The sequence below is a fragment of the Panicum virgatum genome, chromosome 5N (assembly GCF_016808335.1).
Source record: "Panicum virgatum strain AP13 chromosome 5N, P.virgatum_v5, whole genome shotgun sequence".
NCBI lineage: Eukaryota > Viridiplantae > Streptophyta > Magnoliopsida > Poales > Poaceae > Panicum > Panicum virgatum.
The window spans coordinates 39,847,955-39,871,528 of NC_053149.1; the positions used below are offsets into that span (position 1 = coordinate 39,847,955).

A 23,574-nucleotide genomic window follows, 5' to 3' on the forward strand; every position below is an offset into this window, starting at 1 on the left:
AGAGCTCCTGGGTGAGGAATGGAGTGACTGGGGGCGGTCGATTTGGCCTGGGCGAGTCGACGGCGAGCGGGCGGAGGAGGCAGCGGCACGGCACATGGCTGGGGATGTCGTGGCGGCTCGGGGAGCGGCCTGGGACGCGTGTGGGCGTGGGAGGGCGCCAAGGGGCAGGCCAGGTGGCGTGGAGAGGTTTCCCCGGGTCCATTTGGCCGCGGGCGCGCGGTGGACGAAGTCCACCGGCGACGTACGGCAGGCGGCGGCTGAAACAGAGCAAGCCGGGAGAGAGAGATGGAGGTAGGGGCTCTTTTGCGATTTCTGAAAATTTCAGGGACCTCTCGGTAAACAAAAATTATCTCCTATTTGGAGGGCTCAAATGGAAAAGTGTTGAATACCATTTTTGCATAACTTTTCAAGATCTACAACTTTTGTGTTATGCAAAATTTCATTTGAAACTCACATTTTGAACTATTGGTACATTTGCATATTTGCACAAAAGGACTTTAGTTTTATTCAGTTTTTGAATTGATTTTGGCTGAAGTTCAATTGAGCACATGTCAATTGAAACACCTCTCATGAGCAAGTAAAATTTTGTGCACATTTTTGAAATAAATTTTGAGTTGCTTCCCACTCCTTTTTCTTTTTCCTTTAATTTCTTTTGTATGATTTGTCTTTTATTTGAGCCTTTCTCTTTGAATTAGTTTCCCAAATTTTTCTTTTAGCTTTAACTAAGGTACCTTGATTGTATTAGATGTGCTAACACCTGAGGTGTCACAACCTACCCCCCTTAACAAGATTCTCGTCCCGAGATTGGATGATTGAATTGAGGTGGGGAAAATGATATACCTGAGGTAGAGCTAAGGAAACCCGGATAGTGTCGATTAAGATAATCCTCCGCCTCCCAAGTGGCTTCTTCTTCAGTGTGATGAGACCACTAAATTTTATACATTTTTAACACCTTTCGACGAGTACCTCTCTCTTTTTGATCCAGAATTTTGAGTGGATATTCGGTATATGAGAGATCGGGCTCCACTAAAATTTCCTGTTGATCAATGATTTCCGTAGGAACTCGAACACATTTCTTGAGTTGGGATATGTGGAAAACATTATGGTTGGCGGCAAGTCGTGAAGGAAGTCGCAAACGATAAGCCACGGGTCCACATTCTTCAATGATTTCATATGGCCCGACATAGCGAGGTGCGAGCTTACCCCTAACTCCGAAACGTTGAACGCCTCGAGTTGGGGACACTCGTAAATAGACGTGATTACCAACCATGAACTTCAAAGGATCCCTTCTTTTATCGAAATAACTCTTTTGCCGAGACTGGGCTGCTCGGAGGTTTGCTTGTACTATTTTTACTTTCTCTTCAGCCTCGACCACTAATTCAGGTCCAAACATTTGACGCTCTCTAGTCTGGGACCAACTCAAAGGAGTTCGACACCGTCGACCATACAAGGCCTCGAAGGGTGCCATCTTCAGACTGGCCTGATAGCTGTTGTTATAAGAAAACTCAGCCAAGGATAAACATTTGTCCCAGTTTTTGTCATAATGGATGACACATGCTCGAAGCATATCCTCAAGAATTTGATTCACCCTTTCGGTCTGTCCGTCAGTCTGTGGATGGTAAGCTGAGCTTCGAATTAATTTAGTTCCGAGAGCCTCTTGAAGTTGCTCCCAAAACCTTGCCACAAACTGAGGACCACAATCCGATATAATTGTTTTGGGTATACCGTGTAGGCAGACAATCCGATCCATATAGATCTCAGCATATTTCTTGGCTCGATATTCAGTATGCACTGGAATAAAATGAGCAGTCTTTGTGAGCCTATCAACAATGACCCAAATGGAATCATGGTGCTGAGAAGTATTTGGTAAGCCCACGATGAAATCCATGCTGATATCTTCCCATTTCCAAGACGGAATCGGTAGAGGTTGGAGAGTTCCAGCAACTTTCAAGTGACTAGCTTTCACTCTCTGGCAGGTGTCACATTCTGCGACATATTTGGCAATCTCTCTCTTCATGCGAGTCCACCAAAAATTTTACCTGAGATCTTGGTACATCTTGGTGCTGCCCGGATGAATAGAGAATTTAGAGAGATGTGCTTCATCCAAGATTTGTTTCCGCAGGTCAGGATTCTTGGGAACGACTAGGCGATCCTCGAACCACAAAATTCCTTTATGGTCCACTCGGAAACACTTATATTTATTTTCACCTTCTACTACTTGCTGCTTGATGATACCAACGCTTTTGTCGTGTAATTGTGCCATGATGACCTGGTCATAGAGTGTCGGTTCCACCGAAATATGATTCAAAGAGCCCTGAGGAATAATTTCTAATTTCAGCCTTTGCATTTCAGCACACAATGTGTCATTATATGACTCCATTGATTGGCAATTGCAGTGAACCTTGCGACTGAGCGCATCGGCTACAACATTCGCCTTGCCCGGATGATAATGAACCTCCAGATCATAATCTTTGATTAATTCCAGCCATCTTCGTTGCCTCATATTCAGCTCACTTTGAGTGAAAATGTATTTGAGACTCTTATGGTCGGTATAGATATTGCAATGAGTGCCCATAAGATAATGTCTCCAAAGCTTGAGAGCATGAATAACGGCGGCTAGTTCCAGATCATGAGTGGGATAATTTAGCTCGTGTGGCCGAAGAGCTCGGGAAGCATAAGCTATCACCCGATTGTCTTGCATTAGAACACAACCAAGACCAGTGCCTGAAGCATCACAATAAACGTCGTATGGTTTACTGTTGTCAGGTTGAGCCAAGACTGGTGCAGTGGTTAGATGTGCTCTCAATGTATGGAATGCTTCATCACACTTCGTGTTCCATTTAAACTTGACATCTTTCCTTAGTAGTTCTGTCATGGGCTTAGCAATTCTGGAGAAGTCCGGAATAAATCTGCGGTAATACCCCGCCAAGCCGAGAAAACTGCGGATCTGATGAACTGAAGTAGGAGGTTTCCAGTCCATCACTTCTTGTACTTTGCTGGGATCAACTGAAATGCCTTCACTAGATATAGTGTGACCCAGAAATTTGACTGTGTCCAGCCAGAATTCACACTTGGAGAATTTTGCGTACAGCTTATGATCTCTGAGACGTTGAAGAACAATGCGCAGATGTTGCTCATGTTCTGCCTCATCTTTGGAATAGATCAGAATGTCGTCAATAAAGACCACGACAAACTTGTCAAGTTCCGGCATAAATACCGAGTTCATGAGATACATAAAATAAGCCGGAGCATTGGTGAGACCGAAAGACATAACCAAATATTCATAGAGACCATATCGGGTTGAGAAGGCGGTCTTGGGAATATCGCAAGGCCGGATTTTAATTTGATGATAACCCGAACGAAGATCAATCTTGGAGAAAATCTTTGCTCCAGCCAATTGATCAAACAATACATCAATGCGGGGAAGTGGATATTTATTTTTGATGGTCACCGCATTGAGAGGCCGGTAATCAACACACAACCTCTGACTATCATCCTTCTTCTTTACGAACAATGCTGGACAGCCCCAAGGTGAAGCACTTGGGCGAATAAAACCCTTGTCCAACAGTTCTTGTAGCTGGATTTTTAGTTCAGCCAATTCTTTAGGCGGCATTCGGTATGGCCTTTTTGAAATAGGTGCTGTACCAGGCTGAAGTTCAATGACAAATTCGATATCCCGGTCTGGCGGCATACCAGGTAAATCCTCCGGAAAAACATCTACATATTCACGGACTACCGGAATATCTTCGAGACGAATATCTTTCATGGCATAGGCACAAGAGTTGTTGTATTGGTGATGAGGTAAATATAGAACCGAATGACCATGAGTTGGAGAATTTATTTCAACGGCTCGGGAAGAGATATCTAACATTACCCCATGTCTTTTCATCCAATCCATTCCCAGAATAATGTCCATACCTTCTAGTGGCAACAATATCAAGGTGGTAGGAATGGTTTTATTACCCAAACTAAGTGGCGCATTAAGAACGATTTGGTTTGATGCGACTTTACCACCCGGAGTAGATATCATGAAGGAACCTTTCGTGTGACAGAAATCTAACCCAACCCTTGCTCCGAATTTAGAACTAATGAAGCTATGAGATGCACCAGAATCGAATAAGATAACGGTGGGGTGTTGGTTTATAGAGAATGTACCCGACATGATTAGTGCTCCCTCAGGAAGGTCAGCAAGGTTGGTGAAGTTAAGTCGGCCCTGCCTAACTTGAATGGTTTGCCTCTTGCCCTTGTGCTGATCATTTCTGCGAGAAGCCTGCCCTTGAGATTGTCCCGCCTGGGGGCACATCTTGGCAAAGTGATCCGGACTCCCGCATCTGAAACAACGGTTATTATTATCGGGGCGAGCGGCTGGCTGAGCATTCGGCCTAGGGCCGTTCTGCTGCTGCTGAGGTGCAAATCGAGCTTGCTGGGGAAGCCCGAATCGAGTCTGCTGCTGCTGTTGAGGAGGCCTAATAATCCAACGCCCTGGCTGAGGGGCCTTCTGAGAGGATGCGGGTGGGTTATTTTGCACAATACGATACCTCGGTGCAGAGGCACTCGAGGGTCCAGCAGGTGCCTTGCGCTTCTTTTCAGCGCAGTGTGCAGAAATTAGATCATCCTGAGATATAGCCATATTCACCAATTCATTGAATGAGTCTGCTCGGACAAGATTTAGCCTCTCCTGTAATTTGGTACTAAGGCCTCGACGGAAGCGTTCACACTTCTTAGCGTCGGTATCGGCATGATGTCCAGCATACTGACACAATTGATGGAACACTTGAGCATACTGCACCACGGTACGAGTGCCCTGAGTCAAGGCCAAGAACTCGTTGAGCTTACGGTCAAGAAGTCCAGCTGGAATATGATGATCTCGAAAAGCCAATTTGAATTCATTCCAATTCACCACATGATCAGCCGGTAGCATCCTGTGGTAATGATCCCACCACATACGAGCTGATCCGCGAAGCTGCTGCGCGGCATAGCGAGTCTTGTTCGCTTCGGAACAAGGAGTAGTCAATAGAGAAAACTTGGACTCGATCGTGCGAATCCAAGCGTCAGCGTCCAGAGGCTCATCCGCTTTATTGAACAGCGGAGGCTGAGTACTGAGGAAATCTTGGTAGCTCGCTTCTTGTGCGTGATGAGCATGATGCCCACCCCACGGTTGTTGCTGAGCTTGAACCAATTGCCGCAAAATCTCTGTCTGGGCAGCAAGAACCTCAGCAATACCCACTGGTGGAGGAGGTGGAGGTGGATCGCCATTCCCTCCGGCTCCAAAACCACTAGGGGTGCCTCGAGTTGATCCAACCATCTGAAATGTGAGTACTTTTGCATTAGGCTCATCATTATCATCATTTCAAATAGAATATACAACTCAAAATGACATGGAAGTACTGGAAATTGCTTAATCAGGTTGTGCAGCAAAACCAGCGATACGAAAACGCTCATAACTGGAGTTCGGTACATGATATGGACTTGAAATTTTTACAAGAGATAGGAAATTTCATGATCTACAACTTTGGTAGTCATCACAAAGTCAGATTTCCAGAGTAGGTTAGTCGAAAAATTCAATTACTCCTCCTCTGGTTTTTCTGCTTCACAGAAAACAGAGCTTCTGTAATTTGCGATTTTCTCCTGCAATACCAATCCGTTTGGGCTGAAATTTTGCGAGCAGGTTCCTGATGAAATTTGGAACAACTTTGGTATTCAACTCAGGAGCTAAATCCGAAAGGAAAAGAGGATAAAAATTCGAACTAGCTGCTACCTTCAGCTTTTTGCAGATTACTGATAATTAACACTAGTAGCATTAGGGGTTCATTACATCCATCGTTCTCTCATTTCTACTTGGTCACTCCTAACATCAGTACTAAGGGGGTTACTCAACTCTAAGTTAGCCTAGTAGCCATGATCCAAAAGTAGGCCACACTAAGAGGAGTCTACAAAAGCTAAGAAACAGCGCCTCGGTCTACATGTTGACCGATGCCTCACTCGCCGCGGGAGTGTGAACCTCAACCGGTGCGGGCTGCGGCGCCTGGTCCTCAGAGTCCATCTCTGAAACGCCCTCTATCTCCTGGGGCTCGTCCTCCTCGTCCACCTGCATCTCGTCGGGAGGTGCGTGAAGGGCATCCTGCGCGTGCTGTATCGCGTGGAGCTGCCCCTGAGCCTCGTCCATCTCAAGCTGCAGGTCGTGAAACTGGTCCTCCAGGAAGTTGATCGTAGCGTCACGATCCGACACAGTGTCCTGAAGCTCGTGAACCTGGCCGTGGAGCTGGGCGATAAGAGTAGCCCTGCTCTCGAGCTCGGTACTAGCCTCCTGAAGCTGCCCATCTCTCAGCTGGACCGCCAGGTGCAAGGCCTGAGCGTGGTCCACCAACTGAGCGACGGCGTAACCCTGGTAAGTGTGAAGTCTGTAAAGGCCGTCCAAGCACATCGCTGTCGTCCGAAGTGCCCCGACCGGGTCAAGGGTAGCGACCACGTCCACGTGTGCCATCCGGTCGAGCCAAAGCGGGTCTGTCGGGTCAGGTGCAGGGAACAACCCGAACGCGGTCAGAACCACCTCCAGAGGGCGCAAAGAGCAAAAGGTGGTCATCGCCCTCATGGCGGTAAGCTCCCAGGTGTCCAGCAGGTAGTGACCGACCATCTGAGTCACGATCGGCTCCCACCCGTTGAGCGGCTGCTGCGGGATCACCATCGTCACACTGCAGCGACGAACTCCGTCCTCCACAAACTCGTGGCCATCGTAAACCGGTGGCTGGAGGTAACCGGCTGCACTCAAAAGCTCCCAAAGACGGCGGGGAAACCCGTCCCAGTGCAGGCAAGCGGAGTGCACGTGCCCCTGCGCGTCAACGACCAGCAGCTCTTCCATCTGTCCCAACAAAAGACCGATGGATCAGCTGATGGTAACAAGAACTACTAACTCTGGAATAGTGAAAGAAATGGCCAAAACTGTAGAGAACTTGCTTCAAAAATTTACATAAGATCCCTCTGATGTTAAGGAACAATTCACCTAGTCATCACTCTTCTCAATTCGGATTCCATGGGGGTGATATGCTCAGGTATTCAGAGTGATGTCAACCAGGAAAACTGAGTGTCCAGAGAGGGTGTATTTTGACTATAACTCTCAACCCAGACGTCAAAAATTCTTCAAATTTTTATGGTAAGCTCATCACTTAGTTGTCTACAACTTTCATGTTGAACGATTTTTAGTTTGAGCAACTTATAAAGGTCGAAAAATTTCAGTTGTATAGACGGTTCAGAGTTAACAGTTTTACACAGGGTTGATCCAAAAATACAAATACCATGCTAGAAGGCTTCAAAAATTTTAAAATTTTTACAGCAGCTTGATAACTTAGGAAACATCATTTAGTCTTACTACCCCAAGTCGATTTGAGTAACTTATCAGAAGGTTAAAATTCGTGGAAACCAGGTTGCAGACTTTCTGGATACTCCCTAGGATAGTGTTTTAACGGATTTGCTTGCGATTTCCCCAGAGATTTATTTGCTAATCTTTTTGAGAATGAATGCAGAGCCTATACGTCCTCACCAAGGAAAAATTGCCAAGTAACCTTGGTCTTACGCAATGACTTTGGTGGCATACATATTACGTCTCTCACTATATAGCTACTCGATATAGCTAGATAGCCTATAATTCGATTTCGAGTTAGCGTACCTGCAGAAGATTGACAGCATATAAAATGAACCTTTCGTGCCAGCACTCACGAAAGCGTCCCCATACATTACCGATTACTATAGAATCGGCATCCATACCATTACCGCCGTATGGACAACGTTAAGCATACGTTATCGAAACAACGTATTGACTGAGTACCGTCTTTGACGGGGAATTGAATTCCAATTTCGAACTATTACTCCCCATATACTCAACCGAAGTTGGTATATGGGCAGCAGCTCAAGTAGGCCACTGCTTGAGCTCCAGCGTTCGGCTCGCATCACCGACGGAAAGGTCAGACTCCCTCAGCTGACTGAGTAAGCATACCTTCGTGGCGATGATGTAGTTGCAGAATTTAAATTACAGGATTTAAATACTGAAAAGTAAGGTGCTGGAAGTTAGCCATACAAAATAAGCCACCTGATTATACCCATAAGATTCCCTAGGGCTTTACGTCCTAGACTTGTCCTTGGAGATCCTAAACTCTTTCAAAACTTTAGTAGCTTTGAAGTCAAGTTTTAAGTTGTTGTTGTGAAAACCGAGGTTGCCATCCCTGGTAGGCTGTCTGCGAGCTCTGATGCCAGCTGTGGCGGAACCACCCAAAACTACTGGGCCCGGGTGCACTGATCTTCGTTGCTAAGCAACTCTGACCCAATCTGGCACTCACCGGTAGTTCCTCGAGTGAAGCCTCGATAAAAGCCATGCTATTCCAGGATCAGCAGACAACACTCACACGAAGGTGAGCCCAGAGATTACAACACAAACCATTTCATACATCTCAGAGTGATTGCAGCGGAAAGAAAATTTATTACAATTCATGTTCAGACTAGCGAAGTAGTACGGAGTTCCAACTCCTCAAATTATTCAAGTCTCAAAGTTCAGCGGAAGCATTAAAAGATAACTAACGAAATAACGTGACGCATCGGTAAAGCCCGTACGAATGCGTCACTCAGCGGGAGGGTGATTAGCACCAGCTGAAGGGCCATCCCACTCAACAGACCAACCCGGAGGCAGAGTGCAAGGCCAAGTAAGACTCGCAAACAGATCTTCAAAGTTAGTACCTGAAAAATAGTGCCACAAGCAAGGCTGAGTATACTAATACTCAGCAAGACTGACCCGTCTCCGGATATAACATAGTCCGATAACTAGACATGCAAGCTTTTTGGTTGGTAGGGTTTGTTTGCCAAAAATGCCGCTAAGTGTTGATCCTTACTTTCAGGTTTTACTTAGCCAGATTCTAGTGGAATTAACCATTCTAAATTTGCAACTAACTCTACTCAAACATGGTAGAGCAACCATTTAATCAACCAGCAGTATTTTCATCATCGTATTCCACTTGTTACTCTATGTGACCGAAAACATTAAGCAATCTCATGCCGTGAGAGGCGGACGATTCTGAATCAAATTTCAACCTGGCCAGGGGAACCTAGACCACACGCATGGGGATCGACTTCGCTCCCGCCCACGCTACTTTTCCCCTTTCTTTCCAGTCCGTGGATCCGGAACACCCTCCCCGACTACAGAGTCCGACCACTCTGCACCCGTACGTCGCGACATAAAATAAACCCTACTTCTACCAGGAGGGTGCGAGATCGTTCCACTCGCCGGTCCAATCAGGTACTTAAGCTTACCGATTACCATATTTCTCGGTATGTGGCTAGTACTTTCAAACGCTTAACGAAATGAGCCACACACCGCGACCTTAGCCATTTTTGACTACACCAGCGGGGTATCACAACTACACAACCCCGCCCGTTGTCCTTACATTTCAACAGGAATTAAAGTCAGCACAATTCCTATTCGCTCGCGAGAGGCAGGGAACCACTCGACTTCTACCGTACCTATTTAGCATGGCAACTAGTCGATAAAAAGATCCGGTATCAAACATAGGTTCCTATGGATCATGCATCTAGGGTTTTCGATCAACGCTTAGAGAACTTAAATGCAGAAAACCAACTGTTACCATACATTAATAAATAGATAGCAGAATGATAATTCGGAAAAATAGTGGGATTATGCTCCGGGGCTTGCCTTCTTGGGCACTGTCGGACAGAAAAGCTTCTGGGGCTTGGCCCAGGTCTTGAGACAAGTTAGTACAGTTCAGATTAACCTCCTGCTCCGCACGAGAGTCCGCGGGCACCAGTTCGTAGTCTCCGTCCGCGAGGTTAACCGTTTCTATATGCAATGCAAGATTTTGAGTTATTCAGGGATATAATTTCTTTCCTTCACGATAAAGTTGTAGTCCATGAAAGTTAATTTAGTGATGATTTCACCTTTCGTTGCATGGGTAATCGCTTATAGAGTAGCAAGCATAACTACGGTTATTCATGAATGAGTGGGGTTTTGGGTTTTCATTTTCAATTTCAACACATAGCATGCTTTCATTATTCCTTAACAACACAACTACTAAAGAGCTAGTGATGAAACACTAAAGTAACTCAGATTCAAACTTGAACATTCAGGGTATAAATTTCAGCATCTATCATAGAGCAAAAACTATAACTATTCATGCAAATGGATTACTCTAGTTGCTTCATCTTTTTGTACAGAATGTTCAACATGGGTTCTGGTGCTACAAATTTTATGCAAGCAACTTCAAAGCATAAACTCAGTACTGAAATGTTTCCAGATTTTATACATTTATATAGCAGAGGTGATAAAAAGATTAAAAACAGCAAGCCATTAACAAAGATTAATTCTACAGAAAGTTTTACTAAGGATTTGGTTCTCAAATTTTTACCAGAGACTAGTCCTGAGTTAAACATACTCCAGAAAATTTTTCAAGATTTAACTCACTATGATAAATTAGTTATTCAGTTAACTTAACATGAGTTTGCATGAATTTCTCAAGATGCATTTGACCAGTATTGCATCTGAACTTTTTATCACAGGTAGAACATACTCTAAACAAGATCATGCCCAAAAATAAAGATCAGAAACATTGTAGATTACTCAGAACAAAAATAGTAAATCTAGCCCTAAGATGCTAAGCATGATTATTCGACAAAGCCAAACCCAGTAACTGCAGCTCAAATTTTTTTTGTCAGGAACACAGAGCTAAAAAGAGACTCCAGAAATAAATATGGATTTTTCTGAGCACAAGAACTATATATGAGGAATTAAGTTGATTAAACAAGCATAAATCATGGCATATATCAAATGAACTCTAATAAATTTGAATTTTAGAGATTTGCAGAGATTCAGTGGCACAAGGCTGTAGAAAAATTTTCAGAGCAAGTTCATGTACATATTTTCCATAATTAAATCGAGAATGTTAACAACAGATTAGAGAATCTTGATTGTTCTAACCTGATAACTGTTTTGGTTTGGTGTCATATTTTTACTGTGATCTTAGCATCCCATTAGTTATAACATATCCAAAAATCAAGGTCATTTGATGAGCAGAACTTCATGAACATGCATAAGGTGATTTTCTTAATCTTTTCCCTAGATTAAATTCGGTTGAGTTTCTGCAAATGTGAATGTTACAAAATTTGTAGATTTTGTTACAAGGATTCCAGATCAGTTGATTTTGCATTTTTCTGATTTTTCTGTGATTTGTTTCGCATTTTAGAAGTTCACTGGTATACACTGTAAAACTTGCAGAGACACCCTTGAACGAAAAAAAGAAATTACAACCGGGTCCTTCGCCGGCCTTCTCCGCCGTGGCATCTTGCCGGTGGTGTTCTGCGGTGCAGGGCTTACCGGGGCTGCCACGGGGAGGCGCGTGGGGGAGAAAGGATCGAGGAACACCTACCCTGGTCGACGTTCGAGCGTTTGGAGCACAGGTTCAAGCTCGTCGGCGTTGATGGCGGGTCGGTTGTTCGGTTCGCCGGCGCTGGAGGCGAAGGAGGGCTCGGGGTAGGGGAACAAGGCGCGCACGAGCACCGCGTGAGCTCGTGGATGCTTCTGGGGTAGCTGTCGGGCTCGGTCTTCCCCGGAGCTGGCCGGTCCGCGGTGAGCCTGAGCTCGCCGGCGGCGGCGCAAAAGGGGAACGGCTTCGGGAGGGGGTTTGGATTCGATTCCGTGCGCGTGGAGCTTAACTGGGAGGTGGCGAAGCTGCTGCGGTGGTCGGAGGGGGCAATGTGGGGCTGGGCTAGCCGGTCCGCGAGAGCTGGATCTCGGCGGCCATGGCGGAGCGGCGGGAGGAGGAAGAAGGGGAAGAAGGGGCGCGACTGTGGGGGTTCTGGGGGTCTTTATAGGCCAAAGAGCTCCTGGGTGAGGAATGGAGTGACTGGGGGCGGTCGATTTGGCCTGGGCGAGTCGACGGCGAGCGGGCGGAGGAGGCAGCGGCGCGGCGCATGGCTGGGGATGTCGTGGCGGCTCGGGGAGCGGCCTGGGACGCGTGTGGGCGTGGGAGGGCGCCAAGGGGCAGGCCAGGTGGCGTGGAGAGGTTTCCCCGGGTCCATTTGGCCGCGGGCGCGCGGTGGACGAAGTCCACCGGCGGCGTACGGCAGGCGGCGGCTGAAACAGAGCAAGCCGGGAGAGAGAGATGGAGGTAGGGGCTCTTTTGCGATTTCTGAAAATTTCAGGGACCTCTCGGTAAACAAAAATTATCTCCTATTTGGAGGGCTCAAATGGAAAAGTGTTGAATACCATTTTTGCATAACTTTTCAAGATCTACAACTTTTGTGTTATGCAAAATTTCATTTGAAACTCACATTTTGAACTATTGGTACATTTGCATATTTGCACAAAAGGACTTTAGTTTTATTCAGTTTTTGAATTGATTTTGGCTGAAGTTCAATTGAGCACATGTCAATTGAAACACCTCTCATGAGCAACTAAAATTTTGTGCACATTTTTGAAATAAATTTTGAGTTGCTTCCCACTCCTTTTTCTTTTTCCTTTAATTTCTTTTGTATGATTTGTCTTTTATTTGATCCTTTCTCTTTGAATTAGTTTCCCAAATTTTTCTTTTAACTTTAACTAAGGTACCTTGATTGTATTAGATGTGCTAACACCTGAGGTGTCACAAATATCTAATAGAATCGACAATCCCAACAGGCTTGTTTTGTCTCGCATTTGCACATGCTGTGAAGACTATGACAGAAGGACAGGAAGTTATTCTCATTATAAAACCAGAATGTAAGCTAAAATTCATTCTTGTGGTGATGTTATGATTAGGTTCTTAAAATAGGAACACAAATGATTTAGAAAATTCTGTATTTACCACTAGGTTGTCATCTTCTTTTCTGTTTGCATTTGTTTCTGAGTTCTACTACTATACTTTGTTTCCAATCTTCTGAAGAAGATAGTCACCACCTCTGTAACTAACATAATTTATATTTAGATGGTTTTGGTGAAAGTGGTAGGCGTTCCAATGGAAATGAAGATGTCTTTGTGCCACCTAATAAAATGCTACATGTCGACCTCAAATTGATATCCTGGAAGACAGTTAGTCACATTGGAGAGAATGACGATATTATCAAGAAAACTCCATTCAAAGCAAACAGACCAGACGCAACATACCTTTCCATACGAAACCATGCAGTCGTGAAAGGTAATTAATTATGTTCTCCTTTTATGAATTGGGTTATACCTTGAAAGCTCCTCATTATGATATATTTTACTTGGGTTTTAAAGAAGCATAAAATTTTTTCGTCAAATTCTAAAATAAGTATTCTTTTATGGTACAAACTGAAATTTTTCTATTTTTTCCCCTGATAAATGCATGCTCTCGTTAATAACTTATAAAATATTTAGTTTTATAAACATGAGTCGCATTCACATGTGTAGATTATTTGTATTGAAAAAACTTTCGTGAACTTATAAGTTCTTTGGATTTCATACATGCATATCCTAACAAAAATATTGGTCAAAGATACACAATACATACCGTGTTTTATCCAAAACATTAAGTACTTTGACTGAAGTATATAATTGTAGACAGTTATATATTAATCAGTGTAACTTATTAGATGTGCATGAATTGCAATGGCAGCACGGCTGGTAGGTAAACTTGAGGACGGAATTGTTTTTGAGCAGAGGGGTCATAGTGAAGAGGAGCCAATTGAGTTCACCATTGATGAAGGTTAAACAATATATACTTGAGATCCTAACTGACAAATTTTCTTTTCTTTCAGTTTCACTAGCTTTCATTCACTTTCAGACTTTTCAGTTTTTGTTAGCTTAATTTCATTAACTAAGACTTTCTTAATCTTTATCTCCCCAAAGCACAACATATATGTAACTTGATGTCAAAGACATGCATTTTAGAATCTCCATATGTAGCTCCCTAGTGCCCCAATTTCATATGTAACTTAATTTCATATTATTTTGTCTTTGTAGGATTAAGCTACATATGAAATTTAGTTTAAAAATCCCACAATATTTTTTAAAAAAACAATCCCAAGTTTAGTTTGTAGTTTTCATAGCACTATTAGAATCTGCGTACGTAGCTCCCTAGTGTCTCAAATTTCGCCCAGTATTTTCCAAGACACTCGGGATAGTTACCGAATGTTTGTGCTTATACTCAGGCGGAGTAATCACTTACTACAGTTTCACTTTTTATGCAATATAAAAGTGTATAACAAAATTTTCAATATCTTGGTGAGGTGGCAAAAGTTACAACTACTACACCATCGTCCAAGATCATATTGTCAACTTGTCGTGGTTCTATGAGTGCATATGTAGTGATCTCTTCAGTTATCGCTAGCATCATCCCATATTCGTCCCTAAATCAAGAAACCTAGACATGATTTTCTGTGTTCTTCAGGATGCCATTAAAACTGCATTAATTGAATCTGCATGCAGGGCATGTTACCGATGTCTTAGAGGAATGTGTGATGACAATGAATGCGGGTGAAGTTGCCTCCTTCACCATTCCACCTCAACATGCATTCGGTGGTGTTGGATCAAAACAGTACCATCTTGCCGGTAAGGATGGATTCGGATGTTTATTCGAATATCAGATTTTTGGTCATTTTTCTTCGATTATGGACAAATAAGATATAGAATTTACTATGTAAATTCATAGCCTTGTATTTAACATTGATCTTGTAAAGATTCATAAAAACTAAACCTCAAATTTATCATATATATTCTCAAATAATAGATATAAAAATTCGAATACGGATCGGATACGGATTCGAATCTTTTTTCACCTTTTTAATTGTAGGGAGCAAATAATACATAAAAAAATCTATACAAAAATTTATTCTTATGTGTAATAATATGCTTGATAATATAAAAAAAGATTAGCATAAAATTTTAAGCATATCTATTTTAAAATATCAAATTTGTTCTAAGAATTCGGATGTCTAGATCCATCCTTACTTGCCGGTATCCCTCCCAATTCTACCGTGATTTACGAGATCGAGATATTGTCTGTTGTTAATGTAAGTATAGATTAATTGTCCCTCCCCGAAGGGAAACGGGCATCGAAAAACAAAAATTTTCTACCCATACCTAGGAACTACTGTTGTTATAGATCACGGGATTACCACTAGACACGCGGGTGCGGAACTTCTGAAGCACATCGGTGTCGTGCAGATGGAAGCTGGCAGTGCAGTTGCGAGAACCTCCTCACGTGCGGCTCGTCCTTGTGCAGCAGGTGCAGCACCTCCAAAGTATCCACACGTACGAGAAGAAGCGTCGCGATCCGGACTGCTAGGTCCGTGAGGGCGACCTAGGGCTTGGCGCACACGAGGGGGTGGCTACTGTTCACGAGGGCGTTGTATCGGTGGTTACTGTTCACGAGTGGGTACTGCAGTGACGACTAGTGTTCATGCTCGGGTACTGTAGCACAAATTAGGGTTAGCCTTTGGACGCCCCCTTTTGCTTTTATAGCCCCTCGGGTGCCTCCTAGGTGGGCTCCTCTTGGGCCCCACCTTGGATGCCTCTTTTGGGTCTAAGAGGCCTGTTAGTGCACCTAAGCCCAGTCTAATTTGGATCTCATCCTTATCAGGCTTCTTTTCTTTAAGTGTGTGACCCTATAGACCCACATGCGAATAGACATGGCCCGAGTACTCTTACTCAGCCCAATAGCAGACAGTGGCCTCTAGCAAAACATGTCAACTCCTATACGCATGCAAAGAACATATCCGATGAGCCGTCACAATGTCATATACATGCTGTTTATTTTGCCTCACGATATTTGGTCTTGCTCCAAGATGATCTCTCTTTCTCGATGCCGTGATTCAGCTCCATGGTTAATTCTTAACCTTCGTATGACCACACACTTCTTGATCTGAGTCACTCGAGGGGCTCAGAGATATCTCTCTCATCTAGAGAGGGGCAAATCACATCTTGACTGACAATGTCTCACAGCATGCTTCTTGACAACCCCGAAAACCACCTTTGTAACTACCCAGTTACGGAATAGCGTTGGATGGCTCCTAAGTAAATCGGTTCACATCTTGAGTACATACGACAATCTCAGGTTTAAGGACACAGCGTACATATTGTGTAATGAGAAATCACCATCTCGCGTTGGGTCAGTTCAGTCTCGTGTCTTACATAAGCCCACATTATTAGTTTGACATCTCCATGTTCATGACATGTGAAACATAATCATCAACTAATACATGTGCTAGTCTGATATTCAAGTGTGTTCTTACATGAACTCTGACTAGGAACCATACAAGTAAAGAGTCTCACAAACAATTCACATAATTGTTAATCAATACAAGTTGCCTTTCATGAATATTCAAAGAACACTTCATTAATCATGAATACAAGGAAATATAATCATCTCTATGATTGTCTCTAGGGCATATTTCCAACAGTCTCCCACTTGCACTAGAGTCAATCTAGAATGTATCTAATATCCATTGCTCTTGTGTGCACCTCATGCTTGGGCTGCGAAAGAGGTTTTATCAACGGATCTGAAACATTCAAATCCGTGTGTATTTTGCATATGTTGATCTCACCCTGTTCGACGAACTCTCGAATAAGATGAAATCGCCGCATAACATGTTTGCTCTTTTGGTGATTTCTTAGCTCAATTGCTTGCGCAATAGCCCCACTATTGTCACAGTAAAGATCCAGCGGACTGGATGCATTTGGGAATACACCAAGCTCAATAAGAAACCTCCTTATCCAAACACCTTCCTTCGCAGCTTCCGAAGCTGCGATGTACTCGGCTTCAATTGTAGAATTGGCCACGGTCTCCTGCTTGGAACTCTTCCAGCTAACAGCACCACCATTTATTGTGAACACAAAACCTGATTGGGACTTTGAATCGTCTTTGTCGGTTTGGAAACTAGCATCGGTGTAACCTGTTACAACGAGCTCCTCCTCACCTCCATAGACTAGAAACACATTCTTAGTTCTTCTTAAGTACTTAAGAATATTTTTCACAGCTGTCCAGTGACTCTCACCTGGATCAGACTGGTACCTGCTCGTAACACTTAGAGCATAGGAGACATCTGGGCGGGTACTTATCATTGCATACATAATAGATCCAATTGCCGAAGCATAAGGAACTTTGCTCATGCGCTCCCGCTCATCAGCTGTCCTAGGACACTGAGTCTTGCTGAGATGTATGCCATGTGACATAGGTAAGAACCCTTTCTTTGTCTCTTCCATGTTGAACCATTTCAATACTTTGTCAATATAAGTATCCTGACTTAGTCCTATAAGTCTTTTTGATCTATCTCTATAAATCTTGATGTCCAAAATGTATGCTGCTTCGCCTAAATCCTTCATCGAAAAACTATTTTTTAGTGAAGTCTTTACAGACTCAAGCATAGGAATGTCATTTCCAATCAGCAATATGTCATCCACATACAGGATTAGAAATGCAATAGAGCTCCCACTTTCCTTCTTGTAAACACAAGCTTCTTCTTCATTTTTAATGAAGCCAAAACCTTTGACTACTTCATCAAAACGAATATTCCAACTCCGAGATACTTGCTTTAATCCATAAATAGATTTTTGAAGCTTGTACATCTTTCCAGCATTGTTCGGATCGACAAAACCCTCGGGCTGCATCATATACACATCCTCGGTCAGGTTTCCATTAAGGAAAGCTATTTTGACATCCATCTGCCATATTTCATAATTGAAATATGCAGCAATAGCTAGAATAATCCGAACAGATTTAAGCATTGCTACATGCGAGAAGGTCTCGTCGTAGTCAACTCCTTGAACTTGTCAAAAACCTTTTGCGACAAGTCGAGCTTTATAGATGTGAACATTTCCATCCATATCTTTCTTCTTCTTATAGATCCATTTGCACTTTATGGTTCTCACATCATCAGGCGGGTCTATCAAGTTCCAAACTTGATTTTCCTTCATGGATTCTATTTCGGATTTCATGGCATCTTGCCATTCCTCGGAGTCAGGGTCTGCCATCGCCTCTGCATATGTCGCAGGCTCATCATTATCTAACAATAATAATTCCCGCGCTGCGCGGAGTCTTGCCGACCTTCGTGGTTGCGGAGGTGCTTCTGTTGCCATAGGTATCTCAACTTGTTCAGCTACATTAGCGTCACTTGTAGAGTCTTGTCCTATTAGCTCATCTCAAACTTCTTCGAGTTGCACCATTCTTCCACTTTTCTCTCCTTTGAGAAACTCTTTCTCTAGGAAAGCTCCGTTCCGAGCGACAAACACTTTGCCCTCAGATCGATTGTAGAAATAATACCCTAAAGTTTCCTTTGGATATCCCACGAAAATACACTTATCTGATTTGGGTGCAAGCTTGTCAGACTGCAAATGTTTGACAAATGCTTCACAGCCCCAAATTTTCAGAAAAGACAAACTGGGACTCTTCCCAGTCCACATCTCATATGGTGTCTTAACTACGGATTTAGACGGTACCCTACTTAATGTGACAGCTGATGTTTCTAGAGCGTAACCCCAAAACGATAGCGGTAGGTCTGACTGGCTCATCATTGATCGAACCATGTCCAACATAGTTCGATTACGTCGCTCGGACACACTGTTTCTCTGAGGTGTTCCAGGCGGCGTAAGTTGTGGAACAATTCCGCAACTCTTTAGATGACTGCTAAACTCGTGGCTCAGATATTCGCCTCCATGATAAGATCGTAAAGCTTTAATCTTCTTGACACACTGATTTTCAACTTCACTCTGAAATTCTTTGAACTTTTTAAAGGTTTCAGACTTATGCTTCATCAAGTAGACATAGCCATATCTACTCAAGTCATCAGTGAAAGTTATGAAGTATTGGAATCCACCTCTAGCAGTCGAGCTCATTGGTCCACACACATCAGTATGTATGACTTCCAGTAAGTCCGATGCTCTCTCTGAAAAATCTGTGAATGGCATCTTGGTCATCTTTCCTAGCAAACAAGCTTCGCATGTCTCGTATGACTCAAAATCAAACGAAGTTAGAAGTCCATCCGAATGGAGCTTCTTCATGCATTTCTCGCTTATATGATCGAGACGACAATGCCACATGTAGGTAGGATTCAAATCAGCAAGCCGAGGCCTTTTAGCACTTATATTACAGATAGGAGAATCATCAAGATTTAAAATAAATAGCCCATTCTTAATGGACGCAAAAGCCACAAACATATTATTCTTAGAGATCGCACGACCATTGTTTTCACTCGCAAAAGAATAACCACCCTTCATCAAACATAAAGGAGACACAATGTTTCGACTCAAACTAGGAACAAAATAACAATTATTGAGCTCCATGACAAATCCTGAGGGGAGATGAAGTTGCATCGTCCCGACGGTCAAAGCAGCAACTCTTGCATTATTGCCGACGCGGAAATCAACTTCTCCTCTTCCAATGCTTCTACTCTTTGTCATTCCCTGCATTGAATTGCAAATATGAGCAACCAATCCGGTATTAAATACCCAAAAATTAACATAAGAGTCAGCGAGAAATATTTTTTGTAATATGAACAACAAGCGTACCTGAAGTGGAAGAACGATTCTTCAACGAGGCTAGGTACAGCTTGCAGTTTCTCTTCCATTGTCCTGGCTGGTGACAATGAAAGCACTCCTTGTCTGCAGCTGGTCCAGGTTTAGCCTTGGGTGCAGGGTTTGGCTTAGGGTTCGTAACCTTAGTCTTGCCCTTCTTCTTCCAAGAAGAACCTTTCTTCTTGAAGGTAGGTTTATTCTGGACAGCCATCACATGACCACCGTCTGTGCTCTTCTTAATGTCAGTCTTTGCTGTCTTGAGCATGCCACACAGCTCATTCAAGCCCCTTTCAGCCCCATGCATGTGGTAGTTCGAGATGAAGTTCCCATAACTTGGAGGTAAAGAAGCAAGAATGAAATCAGTGGCCAACTCTTGGCCAAGTGGGAAGCCCAGCTTCTCCAACCTCTGTGTGTAACCAACCATCTTGATTATATGCGGACCCACTGCTGCACCTTCTGCCAGCTTGCTCTTGACAAAGGCCTTGGACATATTGAACCTTTTAGTCCTGGCCTGAGTTTGAAATATGTCCTGAAGTGCCACGATCATATCGTGTGCCTCATGATTTGTCTCGAACTGCATCTGTATGTCGGGTTCCATGCAAGCGAGCATAAGACAGCTTACTTCAAGGTTGTTGTCACAAGCCTTTCTATAAGCAGTCTTTTCCTCAACAGGTGCATCATTAGCAGGCTCTTCTGGTAATGGGGTATCCAGAACATCTTCCTTTTTTCTGCCCTAAGAACAATTCTCAGATTGCGGATCCAATCCGCATAGTTAGTCCCATTCAGTTTGTCCTTCTCAAGGACCGAACGCAATGAAAAAGATTGGGTGTTGTTGCGGACCATGATCTACAACAAAATAATAATACAAAATACTAAGACAAACGTATTCATGATGGAGTAAACGACATTAAATATTTAACAGAATTTACTCCCACTAAAATCAATATCCCTCTGTTGATTCTTAGTGATTCAAGACCCACAACTATCAAGTCGACTAGTGAGCTTTAGCATCACCGCTAAAAGACAAGATAGATCGGTAAGAAACTCTTTTCTAATCATATCATATATGACTCTTGTTGTTGGGTGATATCTCTATGTCTCGGCGCCCAACCTTTATGCCCCAAAGTCCTTAACCGTTAAGATAACCTTGTCAAGCTAACCAACCCTTATGCGTGTAAGTATCCAATATGAACCTGTCTAGTCAAGAAAAACTAGTGGTGCCCTAATTTCATAGACCCACCACCAATCGTACATGACATGGGACAGTGCAATGTTTAGTTGGTAGGGCATGATAACTTAAAATTTTTGTGATGGATCGATCGTTCTACTTCTACCGTATGCAAAAAACTCTTTATCGCATATTGAAGTAAAATGATAAGAATGGCAAGCACATAGTTGCGAATCAGTATAGCCCATGTTCTTTTGGTGATCTCCATCTCTATAGAACCGATTCACCATATTGATCTCTATCTCCATGTCCTATGTGCACCATCCTTCATGTGATGAAGCCTCCAAGAACTATAACTACCTCAATCTAGTTACATTGTTGGTATGGATCATCACAAGTTGGCGCGCAAGCCATTACATCAAATGTAACAATTCATATGGCTCCTGCCGAATTGTCATACTCACGACACGCAGGTCATGAAACAATTACACACATGCATCACATACATATAAGGGTCATACTGATCACAATATCCTGCAAAACAGAGTTAATCGCTTCCGACGTCTAAACTTAAATCGCCGAAAAATTTATCTTGCTGGCCGAATTTCGCAAATCTAAATTTGGCAAAACTGTCGCTAGCAGTCGAAACAATCTGCAAAATTTTCTGTAGATGATTTTTCATATAAAAATCGCCTCAATCCGAGTTCGTATGCAAAAGTTATGACTGTTTTACCGAACAGCATGTTTTTGCCTCTATTTTACAACGCGGTGCGCAGATCCAATCTACTTTGTGCATCTCATGCATCTGGCGAACCATCCTAGGTTTCTATATGATCAATCTCATTGATCTCCTCATGCTGTGACTGGGTTTACGTGTGTCACTTAACTCAGATGGCGGATATCCGACTGGTATGAGTAATTCATCACACGACCATCGCAGCGAGGACACGAAACAAAATATTAGAGTTTCATCTACGCCATGCATATCTCCATATGCATGCGCCACGAACCTATAACAAGCAGCATCGGCTCTGATACCACTGAAGAGAAACGAGCACCGAAAAAAAAATCTACCCGTACCTAGGAACTACTGCTATTATAGATCACGGGATTACCACTAGACGCGCGGGTGCGGAACTTCTGAAGTGCGTCGGTGTCGTGCAGATGAAAGCCGGCAGTGCAGTTGCGAGAACCTCCTCACGTGTGGCTCGTCCTTGTGCAGCAGGTGCAGCACCTCCAAGATATCCACACGTATGGGAAGAAGCGTCGCGATCCGGACTGCTAGGTCCGCGAGGACGACCTAGGGCTTGGCGCATAGGATGGGGTGGCTACTGTTCATGCACGTGTACTGTAGCGCAGGTTAGGGTTAGCCTTTGGGCACCCCCTTTTGCTTTTATAGCCCCTGGGGTGCCTCCTAGGTGGGCTCCTCTTGGGCCCCACCTTGGATGCCTCTTTTGGGCCTGAGAGGCCCATTAGTGCACCTAAGCCCAGTCTAATTTGGATCTCATCCTTATCAGGCTTCTTTCCCTTAAGTATGTGACCCTATAGACCCACATGCGAATAGACATGGCCCGAGTACTCTTACTCGGCCTAATAGTAGACAGTGGCCTCTAGCAAGACATGTCAACTCCTATACGCACGCAAAGAACATATCCGACGAGCCGTCACAATATCATATACATGTTGTTCCTTTTGCCTCACGATATTTAGTCTAGCTCCAAGCTGACCTCTCTTTCTCGATGCCGTGATTCAGATCCTTGGTTAACTTTTAACCTTCGCATGGCCATGCACTTCTTGATCTGAGTCACTCAAGGGGCCCAGAGATATCTCTCTCATGTAGAGAGGGGCAAATCTCATCTTACTGACAATGTCTCACAGCATGATTCTTGACAAACCCGAAAGCCACCTTTGTAACTATCCAGTTACGGAATAGCGTTTGATGGCTCCTAAGTAAATCGGTTCACATCTTGAGTACATACGACAATCTCAAATTTAAGGACACAGCGTACATATTGTGTAATGAGAAATCACCATCTCGCGTTGGGTCAGTTTAGTCTCATGTCTTACATAAGCCCACATTATTAGTTTGACATCTCCATGTCCATGACCTGTGAAACATAGTCATCAACTAATACATGTGCTAGTCTGATATTCAAGTGTGTTCTTACTTGAACTCCGACTAGGAACATCTTTAGAATAACCATACAAGTAAAGAGTCTCACAAACAATTCACATAATTGTTAATCAATACAAGTTGTCTTTCATGGATATTCAAAGAACACTTCGTTAATCATGAATACTAGGAAATATAATCATCTCTATGATTGCCTTTAGAGCATATTTCCAACACTCCCACCATTTCGAAATCACACAAACATTCAAAAAATATTGTGGGATTTCATAGTTCTCAAATCCTTGTCAGTATTTATTTTCAAAACACAAGATGACATTTTTGTGTCTCTCAATTAATTAATTCTAGGAGAACCATTCCGCTATGACTCTTGATGAGAAAATTGAATCTGCCCGTAAGAAGAAAGAGGAGGGGGACCATATCTTTACCTCCGGAAACTTTTTGCGAGCATATAGGAGGTATTTCAAGGTAAGTAACTACAACATCACTAATATATTTGCATGTGCGGTGTGGCGCATGAATCCTTAGCTATTTTTTTCTTCCCAACCCCATTTTCGGATACCATAACCTTTAATAGCCTTTAATTTATTGGTTCAGACTTAGTTTTCTATGAGTTGCACATTATTGACATTAGTTTCTCTTATTGGGTTATTACTTGCCAGAGGGAGTCAGGGCAAGAAATGAACATGATCTACTGGATAACTTAATAACTATGACCCAAGAGATGGCATGGATCCTTGTATACTAACTTTATTTAATAATATAATGTGTGGT

General features: G+C 43.2%; 1 protein-coding gene across 3 annotated transcripts in view; it reads left to right on the forward strand.

Annotated features, from left to right (window-relative positions):
* LOC120676307 (70 kDa peptidyl-prolyl isomerase-like) overlaps positions 1–23,574 on the forward strand; it is a 44,130-nt gene that overhangs the window by 14,870 nt on the left and 5,686 nt on the right. The window contains exons 5-9 of one of the 3 annotated variants that reach the window (XM_039957542.1): positions 12,671–12,751; positions 12,957–13,166; positions 13,608–13,697; positions 14,420–14,542; positions 23,149–23,268. In XM_039957542.1, the coding sequence (XP_039813476.1) occupies positions 12,671–12,751; positions 12,957–13,166; positions 13,608–13,697; positions 14,420–14,542; positions 23,149–23,174 (530 nt within the window). In that variant the 3' untranslated portion in view covers positions 23,175–23,268. The remainder of the gene's footprint in view (positions 1–12,670; positions 12,752–12,956; positions 13,167–13,607; positions 13,698–14,419; positions 14,543–23,148; positions 23,269–23,574) is intronic. The other 2 variants (XM_039957544.1, XM_039957543.1) reach the window with 2 other exon arrangements.